The sequence below is a fragment of the Alosa sapidissima genome, chromosome 7 (genome assembly GCF_018492685.1).
Source record: "Alosa sapidissima isolate fAloSap1 chromosome 7, fAloSap1.pri, whole genome shotgun sequence".
NCBI classification, from domain to species: domain Eukaryota; kingdom Metazoa; phylum Chordata; class Actinopteri; order Clupeiformes; family Clupeidae; genus Alosa; species Alosa sapidissima.
The window spans coordinates 25,399,365-25,426,807 of NC_055963.1; the positions used below are offsets into that span (position 1 = coordinate 25,399,365).

The 27,443-nt window shown below is 45.3% G+C and overlaps 1 protein-coding gene across 6 annotated transcripts in view; it reads left to right on the plus strand.

Annotated features, from left to right (window-relative positions):
- ndrg3b (ndrg family member 3b) overlaps window positions 1-27,443 on the plus strand; it is a 53,688-nt gene that overhangs the window by 16,406 nt on the left and 9,839 nt on the right. For 4 of the 6 annotated variants that reach the window (XM_042097180.1, XM_042097182.1, XM_042097181.1 and 1 more), the window contains exons 2-7: window positions 7,801-7,882; window positions 9,495-9,527; window positions 23,405-23,510; window positions 23,908-24,028; window positions 25,409-25,471; window positions 25,667-25,727. In XM_042097180.1, coding sequence (XP_041953114.1) covers window positions 7,826-7,882; window positions 9,495-9,527; window positions 23,405-23,510; window positions 23,908-24,028; window positions 25,409-25,471; window positions 25,667-25,727 — 441 coding nt within the window. In that variant the 5' untranslated portion in view covers window positions 7,801-7,825. Of the gene's footprint in view, window positions 1-7,800; window positions 7,883-9,494; window positions 9,528-19,121; window positions 19,427-23,404; window positions 23,511-23,907; window positions 24,029-25,408; window positions 25,472-25,666; window positions 25,728-27,443 lie in introns of those variants that run through there. The other 2 variants (XM_042097183.1, XM_042097185.1) reach the window with 2 other exon arrangements.

The window sequence follows — 27,443 nt, forward strand, 5'->3', positions numbered from 1 at the left end:
AATAAATATTCACAGTCTGAAGGTGTGTTCGCTTTGGTGTCAGGATGACTATAATCAGTGTGCTTCAAGCGTCCTCCAGCGCCTTGTTGTCAGTGATCTTGCTTGTGACGTATTTGGTTACCGCATCAGTCCACAGGCCCCTGCTGTGGTGTGGCTGGTGAAAAATGGATTGTTTTTGGGACAAAATAAATGAGCACTTCAGGAAGCCCTTTAACAGATGCTTTTTTTCCCCTTGTGTTACATTTTTCATTTCTTAATACTGTACAAGGTTTTTTCAATGTCATTGGTTGCTGTGGAGACAGGATAGTGGTTTAAAAAAAGGTTGAACCTGGGTGGTAATGAGAGACCGAATGGGATGTGAGCCCCTCTTGAGGAGACGCTCTAAACAGCCTCTCATGTCTAGCGCGACACTTGACGCAGCACCTGAAGGACATTTTGATGTGCACAAATAGACCAGTTCCAGTGATCTGTTTTCTTACCGTTTGTTCAGTGACGCCTGGTGAGAAAGGAACATTTTTTTTTTTTTTTCTCTGTTACTTTCCACCATCCTCTGTTCCTGACTAGGGGTAACTGAATGCTGTTTGAGCAACCCCTAGTAATAAAAGCTAATGATTAACTTCTGTGTGCTTGCACATTGTTGAGGGTGTATTGTAACTGTCCTTCGTTCCTTTGTGATTTATTAGCCAGGCCTTGAGTTGGGTGATCGTGCCTGTCAGCAGTACAGGCCTCTCAGTCCGTCCTGTTAGTCTCCCTCTCCTCCGATCCTTTCTTTCAACGCCCGTCCAAAAGCTCGTTAAGACTTCGCTTCCGCCGCTCAGACGATTAAAAACTCAGACAGCTTAGCCGCCGCGGGGCGTTAATGCCGGCCCTGGATGCCGGCCGGCGCTGCGCATGGTTTTGTTTTGCTTTGCTTTACTTCGGTGTCATTAGGCTTGACTATGCGTTGTTGTTGTCGTTTATTCCACTCCGTCCCACCTCAGGCACACGACTCTGCTGCCTCGTGGAGGATGTGGCCCGATGTGGGTCAGTGGTATTTAGCCAAGCGGTCAGTGTGTGTCACTGCTCAGAAACCTTTACCTAGGCTCTCTAGGAACCACACATCTCACGCCTGCAGATTTGATGGAGGCCGAGCCAATACAGTAAGCTTACATGTTGTATTGTCTATGTGGAGGCCTAATAGTCAGGTGACGGGGGCTTGAGTAAGTGGACATTGACTTTAGACCGTAGTGCTCTAGAATCTTTGGCTGGAACTAGTTGAGAGGCCAGGCCATAAAATTGATATCAGAAATTAACTTTTTGATAAAAGTGCCAATTTACAAAATTACATTTTTTATTTCAGTCTACAGGTCAAATGTGCACATTGAGTCACAGCACTGAAATGTTTGATAGCCCTTTGTATATTATAGTAACACATCACGCTAGTAATTTGTAAATTAATCGTCCCAACCCTTTGGGGAGCTATAAAATGAAAATGAGCTTTTTAAAGTGCACCACTGCACTTGGAGGTTTTGTAAAATCATGATGATAATATGGAGCCTGTAGTGATTCCCATGCTTACCAGCAACGAGGCCATCTTTTTAGTGGCTGATCTGTGATGTAACATTAGTTGAACATTGGCAGCGGGACAATTGTTCATGTCCAAACTTGGAGGAGCTGCTATTACTCGGCTGTAATTTTCCCTGGCAGTAATTGTCTGAAATGTGAATGCCCAGACGGGGGCCCTTGGATATGATTCAGAGAGAGTTTTGTGTGTGTAATGTGCCCTGATGAATCCTCAAGTATTGTGTTAGTTTCAGGAGGGAGCGGCGCCAGGGAGGCAGGACCTGGGTGACCTTGTGTCCGTGCTGATGGATCCGTTACTCATTGACCCTGGTGCTGACTAATGTGTAACCTAAGGGCAGGGGACTCGTGTCCGTCTCTACGTCTTCTCTTTCCAGGTCTCTCTCTCTCTCTCTGCCTTTCTGTGTCCACGACTACTGTCTATCTCTTTGTTTTTCTGTCTTCTCATTCTTCCATTCTTTTTTCTTGTTTGTCTTGTTCTGTTTCTTGTTTGTCACTTGTTTTCTAGCTTTCCTGCTTTCTGGCTTGTATTTTCACCTTTCTCCCCATCTTTCTCTCTCTATGGTTTTTGTCCTCCTCCAAGCCTTCTCTATTCTTGTCCTCCCCACTATAGTCATCCCATCCCAGAGTTATACTGTCTAGGATCACCTACGTCTTCTAGAGTTGCTGACGAACATTGTTTCTATGGTAACAGCCAAGCGGAACTGGTTCGATCAAGCTGATGTGGTTGGGGGTTGGGGCGGGGGAGGGGTTGACTTTGGAGCCTTGGGTACGTGTTGTCTGGGTTCTCCTATTGGGTGCTGGTAATTTAGTTATGAATCGCTGGTGATCCATCTCTCCTGGGGTAATAGGGTTTGGAGTCTGCAGAAGTATGGATATGCCCTCGCTTCTCTGGTTCTTTCCATCCTTACTTATTTCTTCCCATCACTGAGTTATTCTTCAGCTCTCTCTCGCTCTCTCTCGCTCTCTCTCTCTCGCTATCTCGACATGTTCTGCCTGGCTGAATATCTATTTTTTACTCTATAAATAAAGATGACTACAGAACCCCCCCGCCCCCCCCCCCCCCCCCCCCTTCTCCTCACATGTATAGACACACAGACATACTTGCGCGCACACACACTTCACACACAGCTCCTGTTCTGTTCTGTGAAATGGTTTTAAAAAGCAGAAGTGGCTGCAGCCTCTGGCTCTTACTGATGCTGATGCCTACAGTCAATTAGCTCCAGTCTTCTGTATGTGTCTGTCTGTCTGTCTGTCTGTCTGTCTGTCTGTCTGCTGTGGTGACACTCGACAGGATTCCTGCAACAGACATAGACGTTGTGCCACCACCACCACACAGCACACCACCGCTGCCCCTCCCCTCACCACTGATGCAAACTGGCTGGCCAGTGATGTAACCACCCTCAGCATTTTATTATTTCACACTTATTCTTTCTCTCTATCTCTTGCTCTCTCTCTCTCCTTTTCTCCGTCTCTGAGTCAGTGTGTCTACATAGCGCTCGTTTGCCCTCCCGCGCTGCTCATGAAATCTCCTTTGAGCGACGGAAGCTGCTTTTAGTGCAGCCAGCAATATGTAGTGTGGGTTTGTCTGTAATTGCTTTTCCTTTCGTTCCCATCCTTTTCATTACCTGTTCTTCCCTCTCCCGCTGTCTTTCCCCCCTTTCTCTTTCTCTTTCTCTTTGTCTCTCGCTTGTTTGCTTCTCCCTGTTTTTCATTGTTTGTCGCCTCTCTAAATCATGCTCTGTTATTCCTCCATTATCTAATGACTTCTTGGTAGCGCACTTCCAGTCCTTAGAATCTTTGTTCTCTCTCTCTTTTAACACTGCCTCACTCTCTCTCCTGTATCTCCTCTTCATTGCCCAGGTGTCTTTTCCTTGTTGACTTGTTCTCTTATCTCCTCTCTTTCTTCCTCTTGTCATCTCCATTCCTCCATCTGTTGATGTTCTCATTTAAAGTCTCATTTATATGTATTCATCATGAGGTTTTTGCCATGGTCCTCTTAGTTTACTTTGAGAACACTGCTCTCAGGTGTTGAGTGATCTAATAACACAGACATCTATTCCTTTCCCATCTCTCTCTCTCTCTCTCTCTCTCTCTCTCTCTCTCTCTCTCTCTCTCTCTCCTCTCTCTCTCTTCCCCCCCCCCCCCCTGTCGTGGCAGAGATTAGTCAGCTATCCTCAGGTCAGCGTCCTGCTGCTAACTCCCTGGCCCTCGCTGCAGCAGCCTCCAACAGTCTTCCTCTAATAGTGTTTGAAGAGCAGTGGCTGGTCTGTATGGATTGAGGGTGACCGTCTTACACAAGCTAACCTGCAGAGCCGGTCTCCTGACTGTGCCACATGGGTGCCTTTCTGTGCCAAGTGTCACCCTGAGATGTTTTCCTGGCAGGTTGACTGGCACACTGTCATTAGACTAGGACACCTCAACCTCCATGGCTGTCCGAGCAGTGGGAGGTTCTTTTCCGGAACCCCCACCCCCCACCCCCCGCGTCGCCTCCTCTTCCGCGCTGCCAGGTGTCAGGTGTGCTCAGTGGTCAGGCACGGTGCTCAGTTACACCTGTGGAGGTGTTGTGGAGCGACACACAGGGGAGAGGCGCTCAGAGGTAACGTTAGACCACTTTGCTCTGATGATTGATGACTTGCTTCTTTTTGGTGTCTCTGGTGTCTTGATGCCAGTCTAGCGAAATGGGGAGTGCAAATTGGAGTGTAGTTGACTTTTCTCTCTGTGACACTCACTCACTCACTCACACACACACACACACACACACACACACACACACACACACACACACACACACACACACACACACACACACACATACAGGTATGGAAGTCCATGTGTCTGAGTGACATTATGAGCTAATGGAGCAGCTGAGGCTTGGTCACGGTGACTGTGCTCTATCCCTCAGTCTCTGTCTCTCCATCTTTTTCTCTCTCTCTCTTTCTCTTTCTCGCTCTCGCTCTCGCTCTCTCTCTCTCCACCTATTTTCTCTCTCATGCTGTCACTTGCACGAAAATCGATTGCACAATCGATAGGACCAAACACAAGTTTCGAAAACTAAAATAGGGAATCGATTTTAACCAAATATGTATACTATTAATTTTAAACGAATTAAACAAATAAAAAGGATAGATGTAACAAAATTCACAAAGTCTTCATGCAGCCTAATCTCTCATGCATTACGACCTACATACATGCACAATGAGCAACTGCACACACAGACCGCCTCACACACCGCCACATTGTTACAGTCTCTCAGCCTCATCCACACGTTTGGAGGGTGTAAACATGTCCCTCACGTGGTGTGGCAGCATTTTATCCAGAAAATCGGATGTAAACGTGTATCAACAAGGAAGAACTAAGGAGTGTTAACTCCTGGTCTTTTGCCCATTTGATCTGCAAGAGATTGGAAAAGAGAGACTTAGACTTAAAGAGACTTAAAGGGCTCGTAATGGAAAAAAAGCCTCCTGGGTTTGAAAGGTCTGTCTGTGTCTGTCTGTGTCTGTGTGTGTTGGGGGGGGGGAGGGGATGAGCGAGTGGGAGAGTGAGAATATTAGAGTTAGCTACAGGACAGAGCTGTAGAGGAAAGGAAGAATGAGAGAGAGGGAAAGAAAAGATGAGAGAGAGAGAGAGAGAGATCACAGCAGTGTCGGCAAAGGAGAGCAGGTTGTCTGATGGCGTAATTAGCCACCAGTGGGGAGGCTTGGCTGACGTCTTCAGGAAATCTGGCCTCTGTCCTCATATTCTTCCCATCCACCACCAGGGAGACAGACATCAAGCACTACAGAGACGAGTAGGAGAGTTGGTAATGGCGCCCTCAAATGACCACACACCCAATAGTAGGGAGACTGACGTCAGAGTTGTTTTAGGCTGACCAAAGGTCTCTATGTGTCTTGAAAAGACGTCAAAACTCTGCCACATGTAGTCTGGAGAGCTGTCAAAGGACTCTATCAAAAACACAGTTTTGTTTTGTTTTGTGTAGCACTTTGTTAAATACACTCATCCTTTCAGCTCATCTGTGACTGCATTATTTGGACCACATGTAGAGATTTATTAACGGATTAACAGCTTTATAGCACTTTTGTAGCACTGGAAGAGCGGTAATCATGGTATATTTGACTGCCCTCCACTAAGACATTGCTACAGCCAAGCTATTTAATCCCTCTGTAGAGGCCAGTGGTCTTGTTTACAGTTGTTCTGTAGTCTTGTGCTGATATTGCAAAGGCTCATTGCGGTTAGTCTGACACTAAGTGATTCATCAGCCAGATTCAGAGATTGGCTCATCGACAGGCACCCCTCTCTCCCTGTCCTCAGTCTCCTCTGCTGTCACGGTAACCTTATCAAGGTGTATTTTCCCCACACAACACACACACGTACGTACACACACACACACACACACACTCGCTGTTACAGACACTGTCGTTACCATTATCACCTCCATTTATTTTTGTCATCTTTGAGAAGACAAGACCAAAGCTGTGTTTAGCTGGTGGTATGTCTGAGTTGTGATTTGAGAGAAAGTGGAATAGAACATTATGTCCAATATTCTAATATATGGTTTAATGTTCTGCATTATGACCAATATTCCAATATGTGGTTTAATGTTCTGCATTTCTCATTAGTAGGTCACTTTGATACTAAAAGTATGATTCTATGTAATGACTGTATGATACCTGTACTGTCCCTGTGTATATCTGTGTGTGACTGTATTTACAGATAAGCGGGAATATTATGACTTTGAATTGTGTTTCACTGTTCTGCATGGCTGCGTCAGTAGCTATCTGCTCCGGATTGCCAGGTTGCCACTAATCAGTGTAGTCCACGTGAGATGGGATGACCAACGCCATCTCCCATCAGCCTGGAAGGATACTTAAATCCTAACTATTTCCTTGTCTAGTTAGAGCAGCTGATGGATCTTTAGGTGAAGTCATGCTGTCTCTCCCTTGATGCGCATCATTGTAAATAAACTTTGTTCCTGATTTTTCATACTATTGGTCTGACTGGGTCTCTATGAAATGTATGGTATCAAAATTACCATCAGTTTATTAATGTCAAAGGGAGACATATTTTTTTTATTTGTGTCTTGCACAATAATATCAGTGTCTTGAATACATTGTAGGCTCTTTTAATAATACACTAATCAAATATGCTAATCAAATGTGTGTGTTTAGCTGGATGAGCTATTGTCTAGACAGAGTTAACAGTACCCGGTGTCTGGCAAAGGGACCCTCTGATTCGTGGCCCTCATAACGGCCTTTACATAAGAACACACAACAGTGGTCTTTTTTAAAAGAAGCACACAACGGTTGACATTCAGAATGGGCTGTGATGCATAAAACATGAACTGGACAGAAGCCAATAATGGGTTCTGGTGGCTGTAGTTATTAAGGCTGTTCTCAGTGTAATTGACTTCCCCCTTTCTCAGCATCTCTTTCTTGCACCCTGTCTTGCTCTCTCTTTCTTTCTTTCTTTCTCTCTCTCTCTCTCTCTCTCTCTCTCTCTCTCTCTCTCCTCTCTCTCTCTCTCTCTTGTCTCTCTCTCTCTCTCTCTCTCTCTCTCTGTGTCTCTCTCTCTCTCTCTCTCTCTCTCTCTGTGTCTCTGTGTCTTTCACTCCCTTTTTATTAGAAGCTGTTTCAGTAAAAGCCCCTTCATTCAACAAGTACTCATTCAGTTAACTTTATTGTGTGCCTGCCTACCTGTGGAGTCCATAACAGTCTGTGTTAATTCACTCATGCTCATTACTCTGACCTAGCAGTGGTCCCCATCAGAGGTGAACTCATAATCCACGTGTGCCAGGGAGTTCTGTCAAAACACATGGATATTTCTTAATGCGGTGTTGGGCAGGGGGTTGTAATGTATGTAATAATGATTGTACGAATGAAAGTGCTCCTAGATTGCCTGGCACTGTTTTGCCTTTGTTGTGCATTATGACATATGCCACTCTTCTGCCTAAACGATAAACAACATTTTTAAAAAAACACTTCACTGCAACATTGTCACACTAACTGACTCCCTTTGGTTGCTGATTGGTGTTCTCTAAACAGTGGCGGAGAGAACCTTGATGCTAACAGGGTTGCCAGGCTGTAATGTTAGTGAAACTGGATAGAGAGCGTCAGTCAGGTGCAGCCAGACTGCGTCCTACAGGGCTGGCCAATGAGTGGCAGGAGTCAATACTGACAATGACAAGGAAAATGAATCATCCTCCCCTCTATGTCTCTCTTCCTCTCTTTCATTCTCCCAAAGGTGTGAGTGATTGACAGCCGACAGGATGGACGAGCTTCAAGACGTACAGCTGACCGAAATCAAACCCCTCTTGATGGACAAGGTGGGTGTCATTAACCTCTTGCCCTCTCTCTGCTCACACACACACACACAAACAGAATACAGTAGCACATCCATAAGTGTAGCAAACTCCGAGTTCAGGGCAGACATGGCAGTGTTTGTCACAGACCTCTAGTACACAGCTCTGGGCTCTGCCTCCCTTTGTTATCTGTTCCTCCGACAAGTCCTTCTGGATCTGATTTGCATGTATTGATTGGGTACCCCCCTAACCTGCCTGCCTCTGACAAGCTGGTTACCCCGGGCAACGAGGCAGCACTGTCTGACAGTGCAGTCAGTCAGTCACTGAAGGAAGTTAAATTTGAGAACAGACCGCTGTGAATGTCATCTCACATCTCTCTGTCATTACATCACACCGTCACATGTGAAGTGTGTGTGTGCGCGTCTGTGTGCGTGCGTGCATGTGTGTGTGTGTGTGCGTGTGTGCGTGCGTGCGTGCGTGCAAGAGAGATGGTGATGGGAAGAGAGATGAAAAGACCACATAGGTGAAAGCGGTAGTTTCCAGTGTAGACTGGCTTGAGTTTGAGGACTCGAGAAGATGAAAGCTGAGGGTGAGGAGAGGAAGGAGGAGAAGGTCACACAAGTATGAATCACCGCTCCTCATCTCATCTCCTCGTCTCCTTTCTCTAATCACATTTCAGTTCAGTTTAACATTTGCAAATGATATGACGCAGTTCTTGCTGATCAATCTTCCACTATCTATTACATACCCACATTGACAGCAGAATAGAATAATTATTGGGTGATGGCCCCCCTCCATGTGCCACAAACTCGCTCTCTCCTCCCCTCTCTCTCCATCCATTTCTATCTATCTATCTATCTATCTCTCTCCCTCCCCATCCATCTCTCTCTCTCTCTCTCTCTCTCTCTCTCTCTCTCTCTCTCTCTCTCTCTCTCTCTCTCTCTCTCTCTCTCTCTCTGTGTGCTTTGATTTATCTTTTCTGCCTGATTTGCTGTGGTCTAAATTACCTCCTGCCTTCTTGCTGAGGGTAAAGGTTTGCTCTGTAAGATGAGAAGGTGTAGATGAGGGAGAGGAGAGGGGCATGTGTGGTGTGGTGCGGTGCGGGAGAGGGGCAGAGGTCTTATGTCTGCGCTCACACACTTTATTTCTACACAGAGGAGCAGGAAGAGGATGACAAGGGGGCAGTAAGGCCCACCTTCCTTGTCTCACACACAGACACACGCACGCATGCTCAGTCACTCACACACACACACACACACACACACACACACAGTTCATGTTCACAGTTCTTGTTCACTTAGACAACAACACTCGCGCACACACACACACACAAGCTCATTTAAAAATGTTGATGTTCTCATTTAAAGTCTCATTTATATGTATTCATCATGAGGTTTTTGCCATGGTCCTCTTAGTTTACTTTGAGAACACTGCTCTCAGGCTGAGTGATCTAATAACACATCTCTCTCTCTCTCTCTCTCTCTCTCTCTCTCTCTCTCTCTCTCTCTCTCTCTCTCTCTCTCTCTCTCTCTCTCTCTCTCTCTCTCTCTCCTCTCTCTCTCTCTCTCTCTCTCCTCTCTCTCTCTCTCTCTCTCTCTCTCTCTCTCTCTCTCTCTCTCTCTCTCTCTCTCTCTAGAATGGACGCAACTTCCAGGACTTTGATTGCCAGGTGAGTGTCCTCATATCTCCTCGGTCACGTCAGTAATAAACACTGTGAATGGCAGCTCTTTGGTGTGCTGATTGTCTTTGACTTTCTGAGATTAATTTCCTCTGACCAGCTTATACCGGATGCATTCTGCTCTCTGCCAGCTAAGATTTGTCTACCTGGGGGATATCTGGAGGAAGATTTGTTTTTTTTTCCTGTTTTCTTTTCTTTCCTCCAGAAGCACAAATTACAGAGCTGTTTCAAAATTACAGTTCAGTAATTATCCATCATCAGTCTCAAGGGGCGTAATGAGAAAGATACACAGAGCGAGATGCAAAGAAAGTGTGTGTGTGTGTGTCCGTCTGCGCACACATGCAGTAGAATATGGGTGGGTGGGTTGGAGTGTGTTGCACAAGTGTGTGTAGTTGAGTGTTGCAAGCATGCATGTGTATAAGCATTTGTAAGACTGTGTGGGTGGGGTATAATTGCGAGGTCGGTAAATCCATGTTTACATGTGGGTTACCACTTCTCTGTTTGCAAAGGTCCTTAATGTATGCATGCTCCCAAGACCCATAAACATACATGCAGTAGTGTGTCCAGTGGTCTCGTCTGGACTGGACTGGACTGGACATGCTCATCTTCCCTCTGAACTTGCTCTCTTCATGAAGCCTTTGAATGTTGCTCCTGCCCAGTAATGAAGGGGCAGTGAAGGATAATGGCCTCCACAGGTGTGCCCTCTGGAGCCAGCCTGCCCACATCTGACAGGCTGCTTGCTTGCTCTATAACCTTGTGGCATCTGTAGGTTCTTGCCACAAAGCCAGAGGCCACTGAATGAGTGTGTGTGTATGTGTGTGTGTGATTGATTGGTTGGCTTGCTGAGGAGGGCAGATGGAGCAGCAGGAGGACGGCTGTGTCATTGTGCTGCATCTCTGGCCTCTGAGTCACCTCACCGTGGCCTTTGTGAGCATCACTCCCAGTGCAGCCGCAAGCATCGGTTCCCTTCACATCAAGTCTACTGAGGTGGCCTTGACTTGGAATAATCAACCGTGGTGTCTCTCTATGCTTAATGTAGTTCATTTCAGATTGGATGGGAAGTTGTGCTATATTTTTGACTTTCTGCTGGACTCACCCCATATGTCATGCAGATATCACTCCACTGCCCACACATGCGACTGTAACTGTATGCAGAGTAGATTAGTCTGGCTTTTCTTTCCTGTTTTCACTGATTGAAACATTTGCCCTGTGCCACTGTGTTCCAGAAGTAGCACCACATATTGAATTTCAGCATTGTGTTTAGTTTCTGCCTCTGTGTGCTTATATGAAGGCCAGACTAGACAATACAAATTGCGTATGAAAAATATCAGTCTTCTCTCCTTTTCCATCTCCCTCTCTCTCTGGGTTTCACTGTGATCCATCTCTCCTGGGGTAATAGGGTTTGGAGTCTGCAGAAGTATGGATATGCCCTCGCTTCTCTGGTCCTTTCCATCCTTACTTATTTCTTCCCATCACTGAGTTATTCTTCAGCTCTCTCTCTCGCTCTCTCTCGCTCTCTCTCTCCCGCTCTCGCTCTCTCTCGCTCTCTCTCTCTCTCTCTCTCTCTCTCTCTCTCATACACTCACACACACACACATTATCTCTCACTCTCTTTTCGAAAACATGCTTTGTCTATTTGCTTCTTCATCTATATCTCTTTGTTTTTCACACTTTCTGTGACTCCTTTTCAAGTGTATATTATTCTTTGTGGACCTAGAGGAGGGTTGCGCGTGGCTAAACATGGCAGAGGCCGTCAGGCTCAGCTGTCGGAACTTTGGTTCCTCAACGCACACCCGCTATCTGGGACCTTTACCTCACACGTCAGTGAGGAGAGCGATGTCATGGCAACCCAACATACATACTAGTACACACACAAACATGTACATATGTGCGTCATCCGGCAAGACACACAATAGCACCTCTCATGTTACATGAATATACACACACACACACACACACACACACACAGAGAACACACAGAGTTTCTCCCGTGGCCTGGTAAGATCTGTCGCCCACAAAGTGAACTGCAGTCGCTGCAGAACAGGTTGGCCCCTTCTGTTATCCACAGGAACCCCCACATCCACATCCACCCCCACCGCCCCCACGCACCCTCTCACGGAGTCGCCCACACACTCCACAGTCATCTCCACTGCTATGTAGTCATTAAACAAACAAAAAAAAAGGTGGGAGAGAGTGATAGAGAGAGAGGGAAGGGTTTCCATGGCAACATTGCGGGCACCCTGATGTGTGTTGCGATGCCGCCCTCTCAGCTGGCATGATGGGGTGGTGGTGGCGGGGTAAGATGGCAGTCCTGGTTGCTGGCTGGGGGTTGGCGCCCAGTGAGGCTGGTGAGGCTGTGTAAGCTCGTGCACCTGAGGGCTTCTTCCAGCAGAGGGAAACCTAAACCTATCTAGAGGCTTACACCAGGGGCCTCCTGTACAAAGCTTGCGTACGCACAAAAATGCTGCATATGCCACTTCTCACGCTCACTTCCGGATGTACGAAGACTGACTTGAACGTGAGAATGTGCGGTCCTCCACGCAAACTTCATGTCTGGCGTACGCACATTTCCAATGTGCATCATCAGTTGGCGACACTTAGAGGCAATGCAGCGCAACAACATTAGTTGATCGCGAGTCTAGGCCTTTATTTGCACAGTATATTGTGAAACGTGGGTTATTAAAAATGACATTTCGAAAGTAGGCCTATGTTTCTATATAAATGGACATGCAACATGCTCAAATTCTACTAAGTTATGCAACAACCTATCTATAATGACAACTGTTGACTTATTAGAGGATGATTAAAAGGGAATGTGAAACCTATAGCCTACACATATAGATAGAATATATAGCTTATATCCGTGCTTATTAGTCAGCCTATTTCCCTTAGTGTGATTGACTGCATAGAATACTTTGACTTTCCTCGTGTAAGCATTCGCATTATTTTGGTCACACTTGTGTGCAAATATAGGGATATGATCCAGAAATCGTAATGTGGCGATGTGGCCTGGATCAACTTTGTTTATTTCACCTCGAGTGCGTGGTAGCCTACTTGGACACGATTGATTTAATGTTTTTAAATTAATGCAGTTATGGTTCAAATGCATCAAACCCAGTTATGCGAACCCTGTCACCTACTTGCAGACTGACCAATAATTCTGCCACGGTCTCTGACCCTATAGCTAGCCACTGCTACGCTCTGCCACTACTGCTTTTTTTTTAGTTAATTACAGATGATAAAGACGTGAAATTCTTGCCATTTCGTCGGATAAACACTTCTACCTCGCATTCGCACTTTTTTTTTTTTTTTTATTAATTTGATGATTTCAATTATTAAACTTTGGAGCAGGTTCGAGTATGAATGGATCCACAAATGAGTTTTCATTGTTATTAATATTGCGGAATAGGCCATTTTGTCTTCGTGGAGGTCTGCGCTCTCGAATGGCCTTCTAGTTAGCATATTAAAATGAGTGTGATTGAGGGAGGAGAGAGGGTGGAGTGTAATGCTCGTGCATGTACGCTTAATTTCACGTTAATTGGGATGTACAAAGAAAAGCTGCGTTGAATGCTGTGTACGCACAGTTTCATACATCAGGATTTTTTGTGCGTACGCTATGTTTTAGTATGAAATCCAAGCAAGTCTTTGTACATGAGGCCCCAGGTCTCATGCTACAGATCATCAGCAGAGATGCAGCCAAGAGAACTAAGTGTGTCTGTAGCTGTGGCTTTCAGAGTGTAAATAAACTGTTCCTCAATGAATGTTAATTATATTTAAGTGAAAGTAGACGAATGACCTTTTCATTTGTGTATCTCATTTGGTGTCATGCAGAGCCTCTGGTATGTTATAGCTTATGCAACTGGATGCCTGTATCGAGTCAATCAGTCAGTGGCGAGTGATTGTGTCAGTGTCTCGTGCCCACTGGCACTGTGCCCTCTGTGCCAAGACGGGATCAGACATGGCGGGCATTCAGACGACATAATCTAGGTCCTTCCCCCCCAAATCCCTGGCCTCCAGTCTCCGTCTCTGCCCACTCTGCCCTGGCCCCAGGGAGGCATCTGGATGCCTCAGGCACAGCTGGCAGAGCAAAGGGTACAGCATCAAGGTCACTGGTTTCATGGCTTAGGTGAAAAAGCCACCTACATTAGGACATGCATGTTGTACTGACAGCTGGGTTTGATATCCTGGGATTGCAATCGCATTGTGCATAGTAGGCTACTCTCTGCAAGTTGAGTTTCATGTCTCATTTTCAGGTTTCATGAACACAACTGCACTATCAAGTCCGTATTGTAGTGCAAGTTGCCTCAGATGAAAGGGTCAGCTTAATGACTTACAGTAATGTAAATAGCAGACATCGGGCCGCAGTAGGTCTGTTGATGGCCTGTGTGAAGCTCCAGTGCCGACCGTGACATTGGCGTTGTGTTAATAGCTGGTTAATAGTACAGGTTGTACACAGGAAGTGTGTTGTCAGCCTGGGTGTTACATTGCCGTGGAAAAGTAACTGAGCTGAAATGAGTCAGTGAGTGTTAAGTGGATGTGAGAAAATTCTAGATGGCTACATGTTTATGTAAATTATGCAAATTCATGCTGTAGAGGAAATGAATTATTGATCATAGATTTTATGATGCATTCTAGATTGCTATGCCATTAAAATCTCCAGTAAGTGCTATCAATTAGAAGCATGGTTTTATTCACAACCAACAAAGCTATGGCGTAGATAATAGTGTCTGTACCAGAAGCAAGGTTGTGATTGATATGTGATGAAAAAGTACCCGAAGGGTTACCGGTTCAATCCCCTACCAATAGGAACGGCTGTGGTGCCCTTGATCAAGGCACCTAACCCCTTACTGCTCCCCGAGTGCCGCTGTAGCAAGGCAGCTCACTGCTCCAGGTTACTGAGTGCTTCACCTCACTGTTCACTGTGTGCTCTGTGTGTTCACTAATTCACAGATGGGATAAATGCAGAGACCAAATTCCTTGTATATGCAAGTATACTTGGCCTAGAAACCTGATTTACATTTACATTTAAATTATTTACATTTGATTAGACTGATATGTTTAATTAATTGATTGATTGATTAATTGGTTCATAAGAAAGCTGTTAGACATGACTACCTCCCAGTCATATTAGATTAGATGTGTTAGATGTTTGATGTTTCATTCAGTTTTCATTCAGAATGCAGCCCGTTAAGAATTTATGCCTTGAAGTGAAAAAGACCTCTGGTAGACTGGTTATGTATGGCTGCCCTCTATGGACCATCTCTGGAATAACAAGCTCTAGATGAATCACCCGAATGAAATCTTCACATACCAGAGCTGACATTTTGGTGTCTGGAGGCAGCGTATCGCCTGTTTCCTGTACCTGTTGCCTTTGCAGATTTTGCAGATTTTGTTGCAAACCTGTAGCGTGTGACAGGACACACCTGGCCTTTGATGCGTGCTCTATGGAACATACCTTTACAGAAACCAAACACGTGCACACATACAGTCGCAAACACAAGCAAGAAGGGCGGCCTGTGAGCAGACCCTGAAGGTGATGGCACGATGCGTGGGTGTTAGCAGGGAAACCCAATGCCGGTAAAACCACCCCACCCACCCAAAGCAGAGGGATGTCCTCAACGCTCTCGCCCCCTTTCCGCTCCACAAGCAAAAAAACAGGTGCATCCTGGGAAAGATCCCTTGAAGAGTGGTGTCCCCGACCTCCATTCTCAGATTATTGAAATGTTACAGTTACTGCTATGGGTGGTCTTCACATCTGTTTCAATCAGTGTGCCTAACAGTTGGAGTACCTTTTCCCTGTTGTTTTCGGTGAAACAGGTGGCTGTCTTTATGCCCCCCCCCCCCCCCCCCCCCCCCACACACACACACACACACACACACACACACACACATTATTCACTTACTCATACAATCAGTCTGTGTGGGGGGAATTTCTTAGTAAAAGCACAAAGGTGCTGCACCTTTTGAAAGAGTGTATTGTTGACCGCTTTGAACATTAACAAATGTAATGCAATAGCAGTGTGTGTATTTCTCAGAGCCTGACTGGTGTCTTCTATTCTTTTACTGTATTGGTTCCAGAGTACCTGTTTCAATCACTTACGAGCCCAGTGATCCTGGCCTGCAGCGACCCAGATTTTGTTGGGTTTTTTTTGTTATGTTTTTGGATGTTGGACAGCTTTCCGTGACCCCAATCAGGCCTAATCCCATCCATGCTAATGGGAGTGTAAGGCCTGGCAGCTGTGCTAGCCAGTCTGTGAGCACACTTACAAAATTGTGTGTGTGTGTGTGTGTGTAACCTAGCCACCAGGCTTCTCATCAATGAAATGGAAGTCCTCCCCAGAATGTGGATTACTGTTGTGTGTGATATCACCCCAGCAGTGACTGAGACGGTGAGGGCGTTTGAGAGGAGCACTGGGTGAGAAGTTTACTCTCATCAAGTCTTAAAAAGTCTTAAATACAACTTTCTGTTTTTAAAGCAACACCAAAGAACTTTCCCTCTGTCGCACGCACGCTATTTGTTTATCCAGCACCGGCTTTGCACATAACGATGTCCACAGACAAGGTAGAATATGTTGCACGATTTATGAAAGTACGATGTATTGCGACATCAGATGCAAGTCAAATTTGTAGTTTCTTATGTCTCATTCCATCGAACTACAGACCCGCTACCCGATCTGGCAAATTTACATACTGCGGTTATAGCCGACAGAGGGCCGCAAAGCGAATGCAGAAGTGCCGTTCACCCTTTTACAAGTTGATGAACCACTGCAACGATTTTGGAAACATCTTAAGGTACAAAAAACTCTTTGGTGTTGCTTTAAGGCCTAAAAAGTCTTAAATTGTCGGGGATGTCTTGAACTTTCGAAAGGGAGGTATTACGTTTGCGTATATGGGACCACCAGCGAGTGCAAGAGAGCGATTAAAACGTCTCTATCCATCCGGTTTCTTGTATTTAAAACGCAATTGTATAAGTAACTATATAAGGCTACGGGAGGAAGTGTAGTGGTTGCAGAGTGAAGATGTTTTTCACGGGTGTGGTTAATAAAGGTGTGAAAACGGTAATAATATGTACAAATATGCCTGACGTTTGACGTTGTAGCCGAGGCCTGAGAGATACGCAGGTAGCCTACATGAGCGGTAGAATGAGAGTGAGAACGTTGATAAGCCAGTTAGCGATAGGGTGGCCATACGTTCGAATTTAGGCCAGACATATGTATTTTAAAAGCTCTGTCTTGCTTGCCAGCCTTTCCCAGAAGGCCTACTTCGCAAAAGTTGTGAAATATAACCGCATTTTTTTTTTTCAATGGTTTTACAATGTTTCAGTCAAGCTTTGGTTAGTTTAGATACAACTGGAATGCAAAATGTTAAGTAGTGGATTAACTTTGATTTGCTGTGCTGCATAATAGATGCACATAGTAAATTATATAAAGTAGGCCTATTAAAATATTTAAATAGCTTAGTCTAACTTTGAAAAAAATATTAAAGGGAATCCAGTCCAGTGCACATGTCTTTGGCAAGTAGTCTAGGCTACTACAGATACAGGTGAAGAACAGTCAGCCTCAGCCAGTAAGCACAACCAGATATGTACAGCCAGCTTCAAAAGCAAGCAGCCAAGACCCTAAAATTGGGCATTTATAGCTGTGAAGGTAATTCACACACAATTATTTTTCTTTCGCCAAAATATATTTGGTAACTTCTGTAGACCATCCAAAATGGGGTGGGGTTAAAATTAGTAGAAAAAAAATAAACTGTTGCATAAAACAATTTTACGTTGTCGTATGTATCTTTTTGCCGTGGTATAGTCTTAATTTTTCCATTTAGATGTCTTGAAAAGGTCTTAAAAGTCTTTTATTAAATTTGCACTTGGAAAATGTGCAGATACCCTGACAACAGCTTCAGTCTTGTAACCGCCAGTTCAAATGTGGTGGTATTTGGCCTTGCACGCATCCCCACTCTCTGATGACGGCTTTTCCTCCTTTCTTCCGAAAGTGAAGCTGATGTTACCCAGCGTTGTCGTCATGCCAACCCACGCCCCTCCTCAGCACCCAGTGATGGGAGGAGGGCAGTAGGGGGATGCGTGAGGGACTGTGCGTGAAACGCATGGGTGCAAAAAGGAGTGTAGTGTGACAGAGTAGAGAGCACCATTAGAGACAGTGTGCACTCTGACTGCCACAACAACAACATGCCGTTGCTGTTTGGATGGGTTACCAGTAGACCTGGGTTTGAGACCAGGTGGAGTGACTGCTCTCTCTTTGCCACATATCCAGCATCTGAATAAAGTGGATCTACATGGCCAAATATTAATAATGAATCTAATGACTAGACCGGAACACACTATCAGTTCAGTCAACCTGGAAACACATTTTATTGTAATTGGAGGGTGACTCTAATTAGATGGCATTCCTGGAGTGTTAAAGCAAAGGGCACCAAAGAGATGTCAGCTGTCAACTCGGTAGATTTTCACAATAGGGTGGTTTCCTGCTAATGGTCATGCTAACCCAGTTAATGCTTTTAATCCATTCACAGGTCAGACTGCGTTTAGTAACCTCTCCTGAGTCAGTCGGCCAGTCATTTATAGCAGTGCTCAGTCATCAGAAAGACTCCAGCATTATTCAGTGGCCCCCCTCCCTTCCTCGGCTCCGTGTTGCCTCTGTAGCATACCTTTGATTAAGACGCAGGGAACAGAGGCTGCCCAGCATGGGAGCTTTTATTGTTGCCTGGCTGTTGAAATCTGAAGGTAATCCCCCTTCGCCCTGCCTCCCTTTTCCTCCCACACTGCCACCCGGAGAGTGTGTGTGTGTGTGTGTGTGTGTGTGTGTGTGTGTGTGTGTGTCCATGTCCGGGTGAGAGAGGGGTCAGGCATGAGGTTGTTGTGTGATTTTTTTTTTTTTTTTTTATTCCACAAGACTTGTCATTAGAGGGGACTTCAAGACCAAGGCCCCAGAGGGTCGATAGAAGTCCAGTAGCCGAGCCAACATACCAACCCCAACCAATAGGCTAACTATCATCTACACTGCCATTTTAGGAGTACCGGCAAGGAGCCAAGTTTGTTTTAAATCATTTCACAAGATTAACAATAGGCACATTAACCCTGTGTGTGTGTGTGTGTGTGTGCCCGCTCGCCTACATGGTGTCTGTCTTTGGCTCGCTCACAAAGCCCCTGTCACTCAGTCTCTGTGTGGCTAGCCCCTGCCCCCACCGCCCTCCTGTTCACCTGACCTTCCAAATCCAATTAGAGTTCACCGAGTGGACCCGCTCCCTCAGAGTCTCCCAACACCGCGCTCACCCGCTAGGACCTGCACGTGCTCCCTCCCTCTCTTTTTCTCTTTTCGGTATTTTGTTTATTTATCATTCCATCCATTTTTTTCTCTCCATACCAGCTCCCTAGTGTCTGTCTCTCCAACTGATCATCTCACGCCTCTCCCTTTCTCTTTCCTTCGTTAGCTCTCTCTCTCTTACTCACTCTCTCTCTCTCACTCGTTCACACCTCTCCCTCATTCTCTCACTCTTTCAGGCTCCCACCCTCTCTATCCCTCCCTCCCTCTCCCTCTGTTCTCCCTCTCTCCTCCCTTCCGTTGGCTGGGATCAGCTGCTGTCTACAGAAACATTTCATTCGCTCCTTGCCGTGTGCCCAGAGAGAGCGCAGCGTGTTGTTTTGGGCTTTTTCCCCCCCTCCTCTCTCCTTCTGAGCTGCACCCCCCTTCTCCCAGCTTGCGTAGCTGCCACCGCCCCTCTATCAGAAGGGAAAAGAGAACAAGAGGACAAGCGCTCCCTCTCTCTTTTCTTTCTTTCTGTCCCTTTCTCTCTGTCTTTCTCTTTCCCTCTCACCGGATGAGAAAATGACAGCTGTTCTGGACCTGAACCAGATCGCCTGTGCGGTCATTGGAGTGGTGAGTTCCAAAGACGCGTCCGCCCCGGACCTCTACGTTAGACGCCTAACTTAACGGAGCCTGATAGAGGCTAAGGCAGAACCATAAAACTCTTGTTTGTGTGCTGCTGTCTTGGCAGCGATAGTGTCGGTTGGCAGGTGTTTGGTAAGCAGCAGGTCTTGTTTCATGTCAGAGAAATTGACACTCGCAGAGTGAGAATGTGATTGACAGTTTTGTCAACTGTGATGCAGGGTGTGCGTGTGTGTGTGTGTGTGCGTGTGCGCGTGTGTGTGTTTTTCAACGTCAGCGTTGGCATGTCTACGCGGGTACTCTGTGCGGCTTTTGTTGTGATTGTTCGTCAGGTGACCCAGTGACCAGGCAAAGAATAAGAACAGTGTGCCTCTGCTGCTCCAGGTCAGTCACTGTTAAAAGTGCAAGGAATGGACTCTGTCCAAACGAGGAAGAGGAGGAGGGAGGAAGATTAGGAGGGGCTGACGTGGCTCATTTTCTCTCTAGGCCACTAAGCGATAAGTGACTGAGTTTACAAGAGGGCAAGATGCTAGCTATACTACAAGAACCATACTGGGAAGAAAGACGTTGACATCTGAACATGTGCTCAATGCTGGTTGAATTGATGGTGCTTTCAATTGTTTTATGCATTCATTCAGTGCAAGTGAGCTAGTGTTGCTTTACACAGTGGAATACTACAGTAAGACATCAGTAATCCAAACTGAAGCCGTTAAGAGAAACTTGATTAGCCTTCATAGCCTGAGTGTGAGTTGGACTCTAATCTTAATCCTCTCTCGTTTAATGGCATCTTTCCATTCCCTCTTCTTCTCCTCTCCTTTCTCAGACATCCTTGAACTTATCTCTTATCCAACTCTTCAGAGAAAGCAAAGGCGCTGCTCTCTGCCAAGGGATAAATACACACACACACACGCACTCTGTCACTGCTGGGTAACGTGTGTATGTGTGATTTCCATGGCAACTGCTATCCACCTCAAAACTTGTTGCATTCAAAACCATGACTCTGGATGTTGAGTTCTCACTATTATCAGCACTGCTATTCTTGCTGATTACTGCATCCAATAGCACACATGCAGTATGTTGTTTGATGCCTTTTAGCACTTTCTGCAAACTGGAATCCATGCATTTCCACTGAATTATTTTTGGAATCTGATCCCTTATCATACCTGTTCATTCTTACTCGTCGCTCGACTTATCGTGACTAAATTCAAGATGGCTGCAAACGCTAAACTTCGTGAAGATACTGTCTGTATAAATTGTCTTGTAAGTTAACTACCAGTGCTTTTTCAAAGTTCTCAATGTCTCGTTTTAAATGTCAGGGCCCTCGGAAGTCTACCAATGAAGTGTGGAGATACATTGAGCCTCGTAAATGGGTGTAAAACAGTGATTTATTTGCATGGCTAGCCCGATGCCGAAGCACCACTATTGTAAAAGCTGTTGGTAGCATCGGCTAACTAGCGCCAGATTTTGGAGTGCAGGGGACAAGCCGAGATGGGCTATGAGACATACGTTCACACTCGGTATCATGTTTCAATACACTTTAGGTCAATATCACACCGGAATTCTCCTTTAAAACAGAGGACCTTATCTTAACTTAAACTTAAATTGGTAACATGGTAACACTACATGAATTATTTAGTCAATTTATATTTATACTTACATACAATCAAAATGTCCCTGTTAGAGTTATCATTTGAATCAGTAAGGTAAATAGACCATGTATGGTAATGTTTCATTATTGCTGATGTCCTGTAACAAAAATAGATAAACCAACAGAACTGCTATGCATGCTATGCGTGGTCAGAGACACATATGTTGCATGTTAGCTAGGCAATAGGCAGGTGCCGTTTGAATACAGTTGATTATAGTATTGAAAATAGTCAGTATTGCAGTGTAGGACAGTTGATGATAAAACAGAATAATATCGCTCGATGAAAGGTCAGCTCTCTACTGCGTATTGTGTCAAATTTGAGACAGGTATTTAGAAGGGTTACAGACATGTTAATGTTGGGATCTTCACTAGCTCATTCCAGATGTGGTGAATGTGTGCGGACACACCCATCAACCGTTTTGTCTATTTTTACCCCCTGCACCTTCTGAGGTGATATAGTGTTGCTCGCAGCTGTCAGCTGCCTGAGACTTTGGATGTGCGCAGTTAAGATCCCTTTTTTTTTTAACTTGAAAGGCAATCACTGGCAACGGTCTGTCTGAACCTCAGCACGACTTACACGAAAAAAAAGAAAAGAAAAGAAAGATGACTTTGAAGGGTTACTCTCCATCTCCTGTTTGTGTTGTGGTATTCTTGTGCGTGCGTGTGTGTGTGTGTGTGACTGAGGGGCCGTTTATACGAGAACGATTGCGAAGGAAGACGACAAAATATTTTCTCATAAGTGCCTTTCGTTTACACGGCGACCCCACCATCGGGGCTTGAAGACGCAAAAATTTGAAGACTCCTTCCAGAGTGTAGAGTTTTGAAGACGACCCGGGTTGCGTCTCCGTCTAAACGGCTAAACCAAAGATCCTTGATTACCTCTCTGGCTAAACTGTAAAATTAGAATGTCTGCGCGTGACGTACCGGGGTTCTATCACACCACCACCCAGCGGTCTGGAATGCATATCCAATCGAATATCACATACTCTTGCGTCTTCATATAAACAAAGATTTCCCCCTGAGAATGCTCGTCTAAACGCGAATAAAAAAATGAAGACGAGACGCCACTTCTGCGTCTTCTCTTTTCATCGTCACCGTATAAACGTAGCCTGAGAGAGAGCATATGTCTTACAATGCCTATCTACTGCCAGTATGACTATTTGGTTTATTACTATTTGGACCATTTGGTCACTACAAGGCAAATTATTTGGAGAATTTGTTCCTGCTAACCCAAAATATGTCAAAGTTCACACATTCACTCAAAGCTCTTACTCCACATCTGGGAGGCCCATGTCTGCACTTCTGCTTGCACCTCAAGCACTTATCCTACACCTCAACGTTGTGCACCTCGTAAGTGTTTTGCAACCATGAAATTAATTTGAGGACACCCCATTTCATCAAAGTTGCTCATTGTTTTTTCGAATGATGGACCATTCACTAGAGAGCGTGTGTGAAAGTGTTGAGAGACTAGACGTCGGGTTGGGGGAGACTGTGTTCTGACTCCTGTGGTCAGACCCTGCTGGCCGACTGTGGCGTCCAAGCCGTTGGTCTGAGCACACTGTGACGCTCAGAAGGGGCTGAGCGGTTTCTGTGGTCCATAGCAACAAGCAGCGATGGAAGGAAACCAAAATCACCCACACAAACACACAGGCAGACACACACACACACACACACACACACACACACACACCCAAATAAACCAAAAACAAGCACACAGATGTCACCCTTTTTCAGTGCACATACTGTACACGTAAAATGCATGCACACAGCCGGATATACTTGTATACTCCAGCTATATCAGTCAGCCTCATTGCCCATGTCTGCGGCCTTCAGCGTTGTCTTTGTGTTTGACAGCAACGTCAGCCTAACTGACAGACAGACCGTTTGAGCAGAGCCGTTAAGGTTTATTTAGAGTTCCATAGCTCCTCTGGGGGTGGAAATTTCCATCCTGTGATTAATTAGATTAAAGCCAGAGGTCAGCTGAGGTGCATTCAAAATCTCTGAAGAGGCAAATGTTAGCGGCGAGCTTGTTTACCTTTGAACTGTTAAATTGGAATGATTTTGCGCAAACATTCCATTTCAACGGTAACCCTTCATCCAGGGCCTCTGTACGGTCATTGCTACTACCACAGAGAAGGCAAGCCGAAAAAAATGTTTGCAAGCGTATACCTACGTTTCCAAATTTGAATGCACCTCTGGTCACTGACGTCTCTATATCTCTCCTTGTCATCTCATGTCATCTATCAAGATGTTGACATGAGATGACAAGTGTCATGTTGACACTTTGTTAATAACTCTGTCTTTGATTCCTCTTTTTCCAGGAGCATGATATCGAGACCGCCCATGGAGTCCTCCATGTCACCATGCGAGGCACCCCCAAAGGCAACCGTCCTGTCATTCTCACCTACCACGACATTGGACTCAACCGTAGGTCCTCACCCACAACACTTGAAACCCTTGACCCTACGTAACACTCTAAACACTCTGGCTTGATTATCAACTGCATCCTTTTTTTCACTGGTGTTTGTAGTCCATTCGGACATTTTGTGAATTTTGAGATTACCATCTACCAAACCTAGGACTATAGAGTTAGATGAAGATATGTGCTGAACTGAGGTTTAGTAATGATACTTCAAAGGATAAACTTTATATCAGTGCCATACTGTATGGTTTGCCAACACTTTCTTCACGAATGTGGGTAGTAGAGAGAGAGTTCTGTGGTTTAGGATGTGTATTTTTGTGGCACATGGAAAAGTTGACAGCACAAACATGCACGCTATTTTAGATCTTAAATTCCCCTGTCTGTTTTTTTTTTCTTCTGCAGATAAGTCGTGCTTCAACACTCTGTTCAACTTTGAGGACATGCAGGAGATCACTCATCACTTTGCAGTGGTCCACGTGGATGCTCCTGGACAACAGGAGGGGGCTCCCCCTTTCCCCACAGCGTAAGGCTCAAACCCACCAACACCCCAGCACACTATCAACGTCATCATCATCATAGTTATCATCACTAATGCTATCATCATCCTAATCAACCATTGTTATTCGCGATTGTTGGAATTAGCATAGCTCATCACCCACATGCCCCTGATGCACTTCTGCCGAGTCTCACTGCTGTGCCAATTGTGACGCCTGTCTCATGAAAATCAGAGCTGTGATTGAGTCAGTAGGGGTGGCTTACAACTGCCTCCCCGGCGATCCTGGAGGCACACGCGCTCGATCGATATTTATAGTTCCTTCATCTTCTGCTCGCTGCACACACACCCTCCTCTTCTTCCCGTCCATCTCGGTGCCTTGTCTTGTCGCCGCCGTGTTAATTGACTCGACAGCTCCACGCCTCTCCACCAGTCATTATTTCCATGGGCGCTTTTTTCAGTTCCGCGCTGAGCTTAACGGCGGGACGCGGAGGTGGTGGCAGCAGTGGCGGCGGCGTTGTGGCAGCACCTCGGCAGCCGCAACGCTCTGCTCTAACAGGCACCTTTCAGTCTGTGTTAATATCACTCCTGTGATCGGCCTGTTGCTGTGCCAAGCCCTGGCTGTTGGCAGTCACCTTGCTAAATTGGAGCAATGTGGAGACTTCGTGGCATTGTGTGTGTGTGTGGGGGGGGGGGGGGGGGGTGGGTGGGCGATCTCAAACAGCTGGGTATCATGCAGTGGGCAGCAGACGGGCGGTGGGCATCGAGCCCAGAATGGAGACCAGTAATTTACTGTAAATCCCTCTTCCATTCAGAGTGGGCTCATCCGGAGACCTGATGCAGTGCTCTTAAGACGGACAGACACTGTGTTTTTTTTTTTTTCCTCCAGTCGGACTGGAGACGGAACGTTTATTGTAATGTTTTCTAATTGGACCATGTGAGCCTGCTCAAACTACACAACAGATCGTACAGGTATTCGGCCCTTTTAATACATTTTTCGGATCCAACTGATTCAGAGCTAGCATCACGTCAAAATTGCCAAGTGTATACTTGGCATTAGACACTGATTGGTGAATTTAGAACTTTCTCAAGAAGGCTTTTATGAAGACACCATTTTTCTTCTCTGTGTTGATGTGTCATCTGATACTCATAACTGTCTGAGCTCTGCATCATCAAACAGGCCAGCTAACTGCTCATCATGGATATTTTTTGCGTGAGGAGACGCGCCGATGAGGTGATGTGTCTATTGCCGGCTCTCAGATCCTCCTACTCCTAGTTTCTGTTCCAACTATTCAAGTTTAACATTACACTCTAATGCATCAATTCTGCTGTAACATGAACTTTTAGATGCATCATTCTTAGCCCAGTTCTGACAATCTCTCCCTCTGTCTCTGCCTCCCACCCCCTCAGGTATCAGTACCCCACTGTGGACGAGCTAGCTGAGATGATCCCCTCAGTTCTGACCCACCTCAAGTGAGTACTTCCACTAGCTGGTTCCACTGATAACTTCACCGGCTATGAGTCCACTTCCTGGTATTTCTTTTCAGTCATGCCTAGTGCCACAGTTTGTGATAAGATAACTGATAAACTGTGGCATTCTGTCAGTTTTGAGTGTAAAGCTGTGTGTGTGTGTGTGTTTGACTCCTGCTCGTTGTGTTTCTGCTACAGGATAAACAGTGTTATTGGGATTGGAGTGGGTGCTGGAGCATACATCCTGTCCAAAATGGCGGTGAGTCTGCTGCTGCTCTTCCCGTCTGCTTGATGCTTTCTAATTTTACTAGTTATACATATTTGATATGCTTATTCAGCTCCACATCTATCCACTCTCATCCTGCCTCCTAGGATTTCCTTGCATGTTTGATTCTCTTGGGATTTATATGTAATTTAAAGTACTTTCAGTGTCATTTTTTGCTACCCAGCAACAATGCACACAGCAACACTTGAAACACTCAGTGAATACTGTGTGTGTGTGTGTGTGTGTGTGTGTGTGGTTTATTTGAGGTCAACTCCAGCAAGCAGACCCCAGCTATAATATGAGAAGAACTGACTTAGTGAGCAGATGGGTCTGTCCACAGCCTGCAATAATGAACATATTAAGGGATGAACTTCACCCCCATCTCCACAGTTAATCCCTTTAACAGCCTAGTTAAGGTCCCTCTAAACACACACACACACACACACACCGTATTTCAGAGAGGTGCTCATGTTCCCAAATGGACTTAATTAGCCTTTATAAAGATAAAGAATATTAGCCTCCACTCTAAAGACTGTACAGGGCACAGTATTTATGCTAAAGAAACCCAGGGTCAGTACAATTATTTTAATCAGCTTTTCTTTGTGGTCGTGATATGATGATTAACTAATACTGAAATAAATATGAAATATGAGTCCAGCTTCTCAGTTACTTGTACTTCTGTACACATGAATAATATGGGCTGTATATCTTTACCTCCCCTACAACTGGTAGTGCGAATAACAGCTGTCTATTAAGTAATAGATTTGATGCACAGTGAGCGCACGTGCTGATTAGCATGGAAACCTGTATTGTGCTGTGAGTCACTTTGGAAAAAAGCGACAGCAAAATGCAGAAATGAAATTGTGGAAATGGCTCTTTCACATCCTGGATACAAAGATAAACTCTCCTTATCTCTTCATCTCACCCTATAGTGTAGTAGCTATATGAATAATTGCTAATCTATAGTCATATCCTCTGTGTCCACTTCGCGGATGGCCCCATTTGTCACACGGTGATGTTTTGTTGATATGTTAGTGATCATGTTTCTTCTAGAAAAGTGTTTCTTCTAGTAGATGCATTGTATTTGGATAAATCTGCTTTTGTTAGCTGCCAAAAAAAAAAGCCTCTGATAAACTGACATCTTAATTTTTTTTATGAGGCTAGGTCAAAGTCGTCTTTTACAGTGAGACAGGCTGGGCTACTTCTAGGAGACTAAACCCAGGGAGGACCGGAGCACTAAATACTTTTGTTCAACTTTTTTATTGTGGTGCAAACAATCGACTTTTCGTCTTTTACAGTGTGCATGAGAGTGAGTATGAGGGAGAACATAAGCGAGAACTCGATAGCCTGGGAAGCGAGCGAGAACATGAAACTTGAACACATGAAATGTGTTAATTACAGTTAATTTTAGTTGTGCCACTTTGCAGCATTTTGGAGGTGTTATACAGAAAGAGAAAGAGATGCGCTGTGCCTGATTATTATGATGACGACGACGAAGATGAACCCCACACACACACCCCTTCGTCCTCCTCCTCTAAGTTGCGGCGAGGGCGCCCTCAGCCTCGCCATACGCATGCTGGCTCTGAGATGCATTGTGTTTATACTTCAAGTGGATAATGTAGTCAGAATCGTCAAATGACAGAAACCAGAAGTAGTCATTACAGTGGGTTAACGTAGAGTTAGAACTTTTAAGCTTTCTTTTAGCTTTTT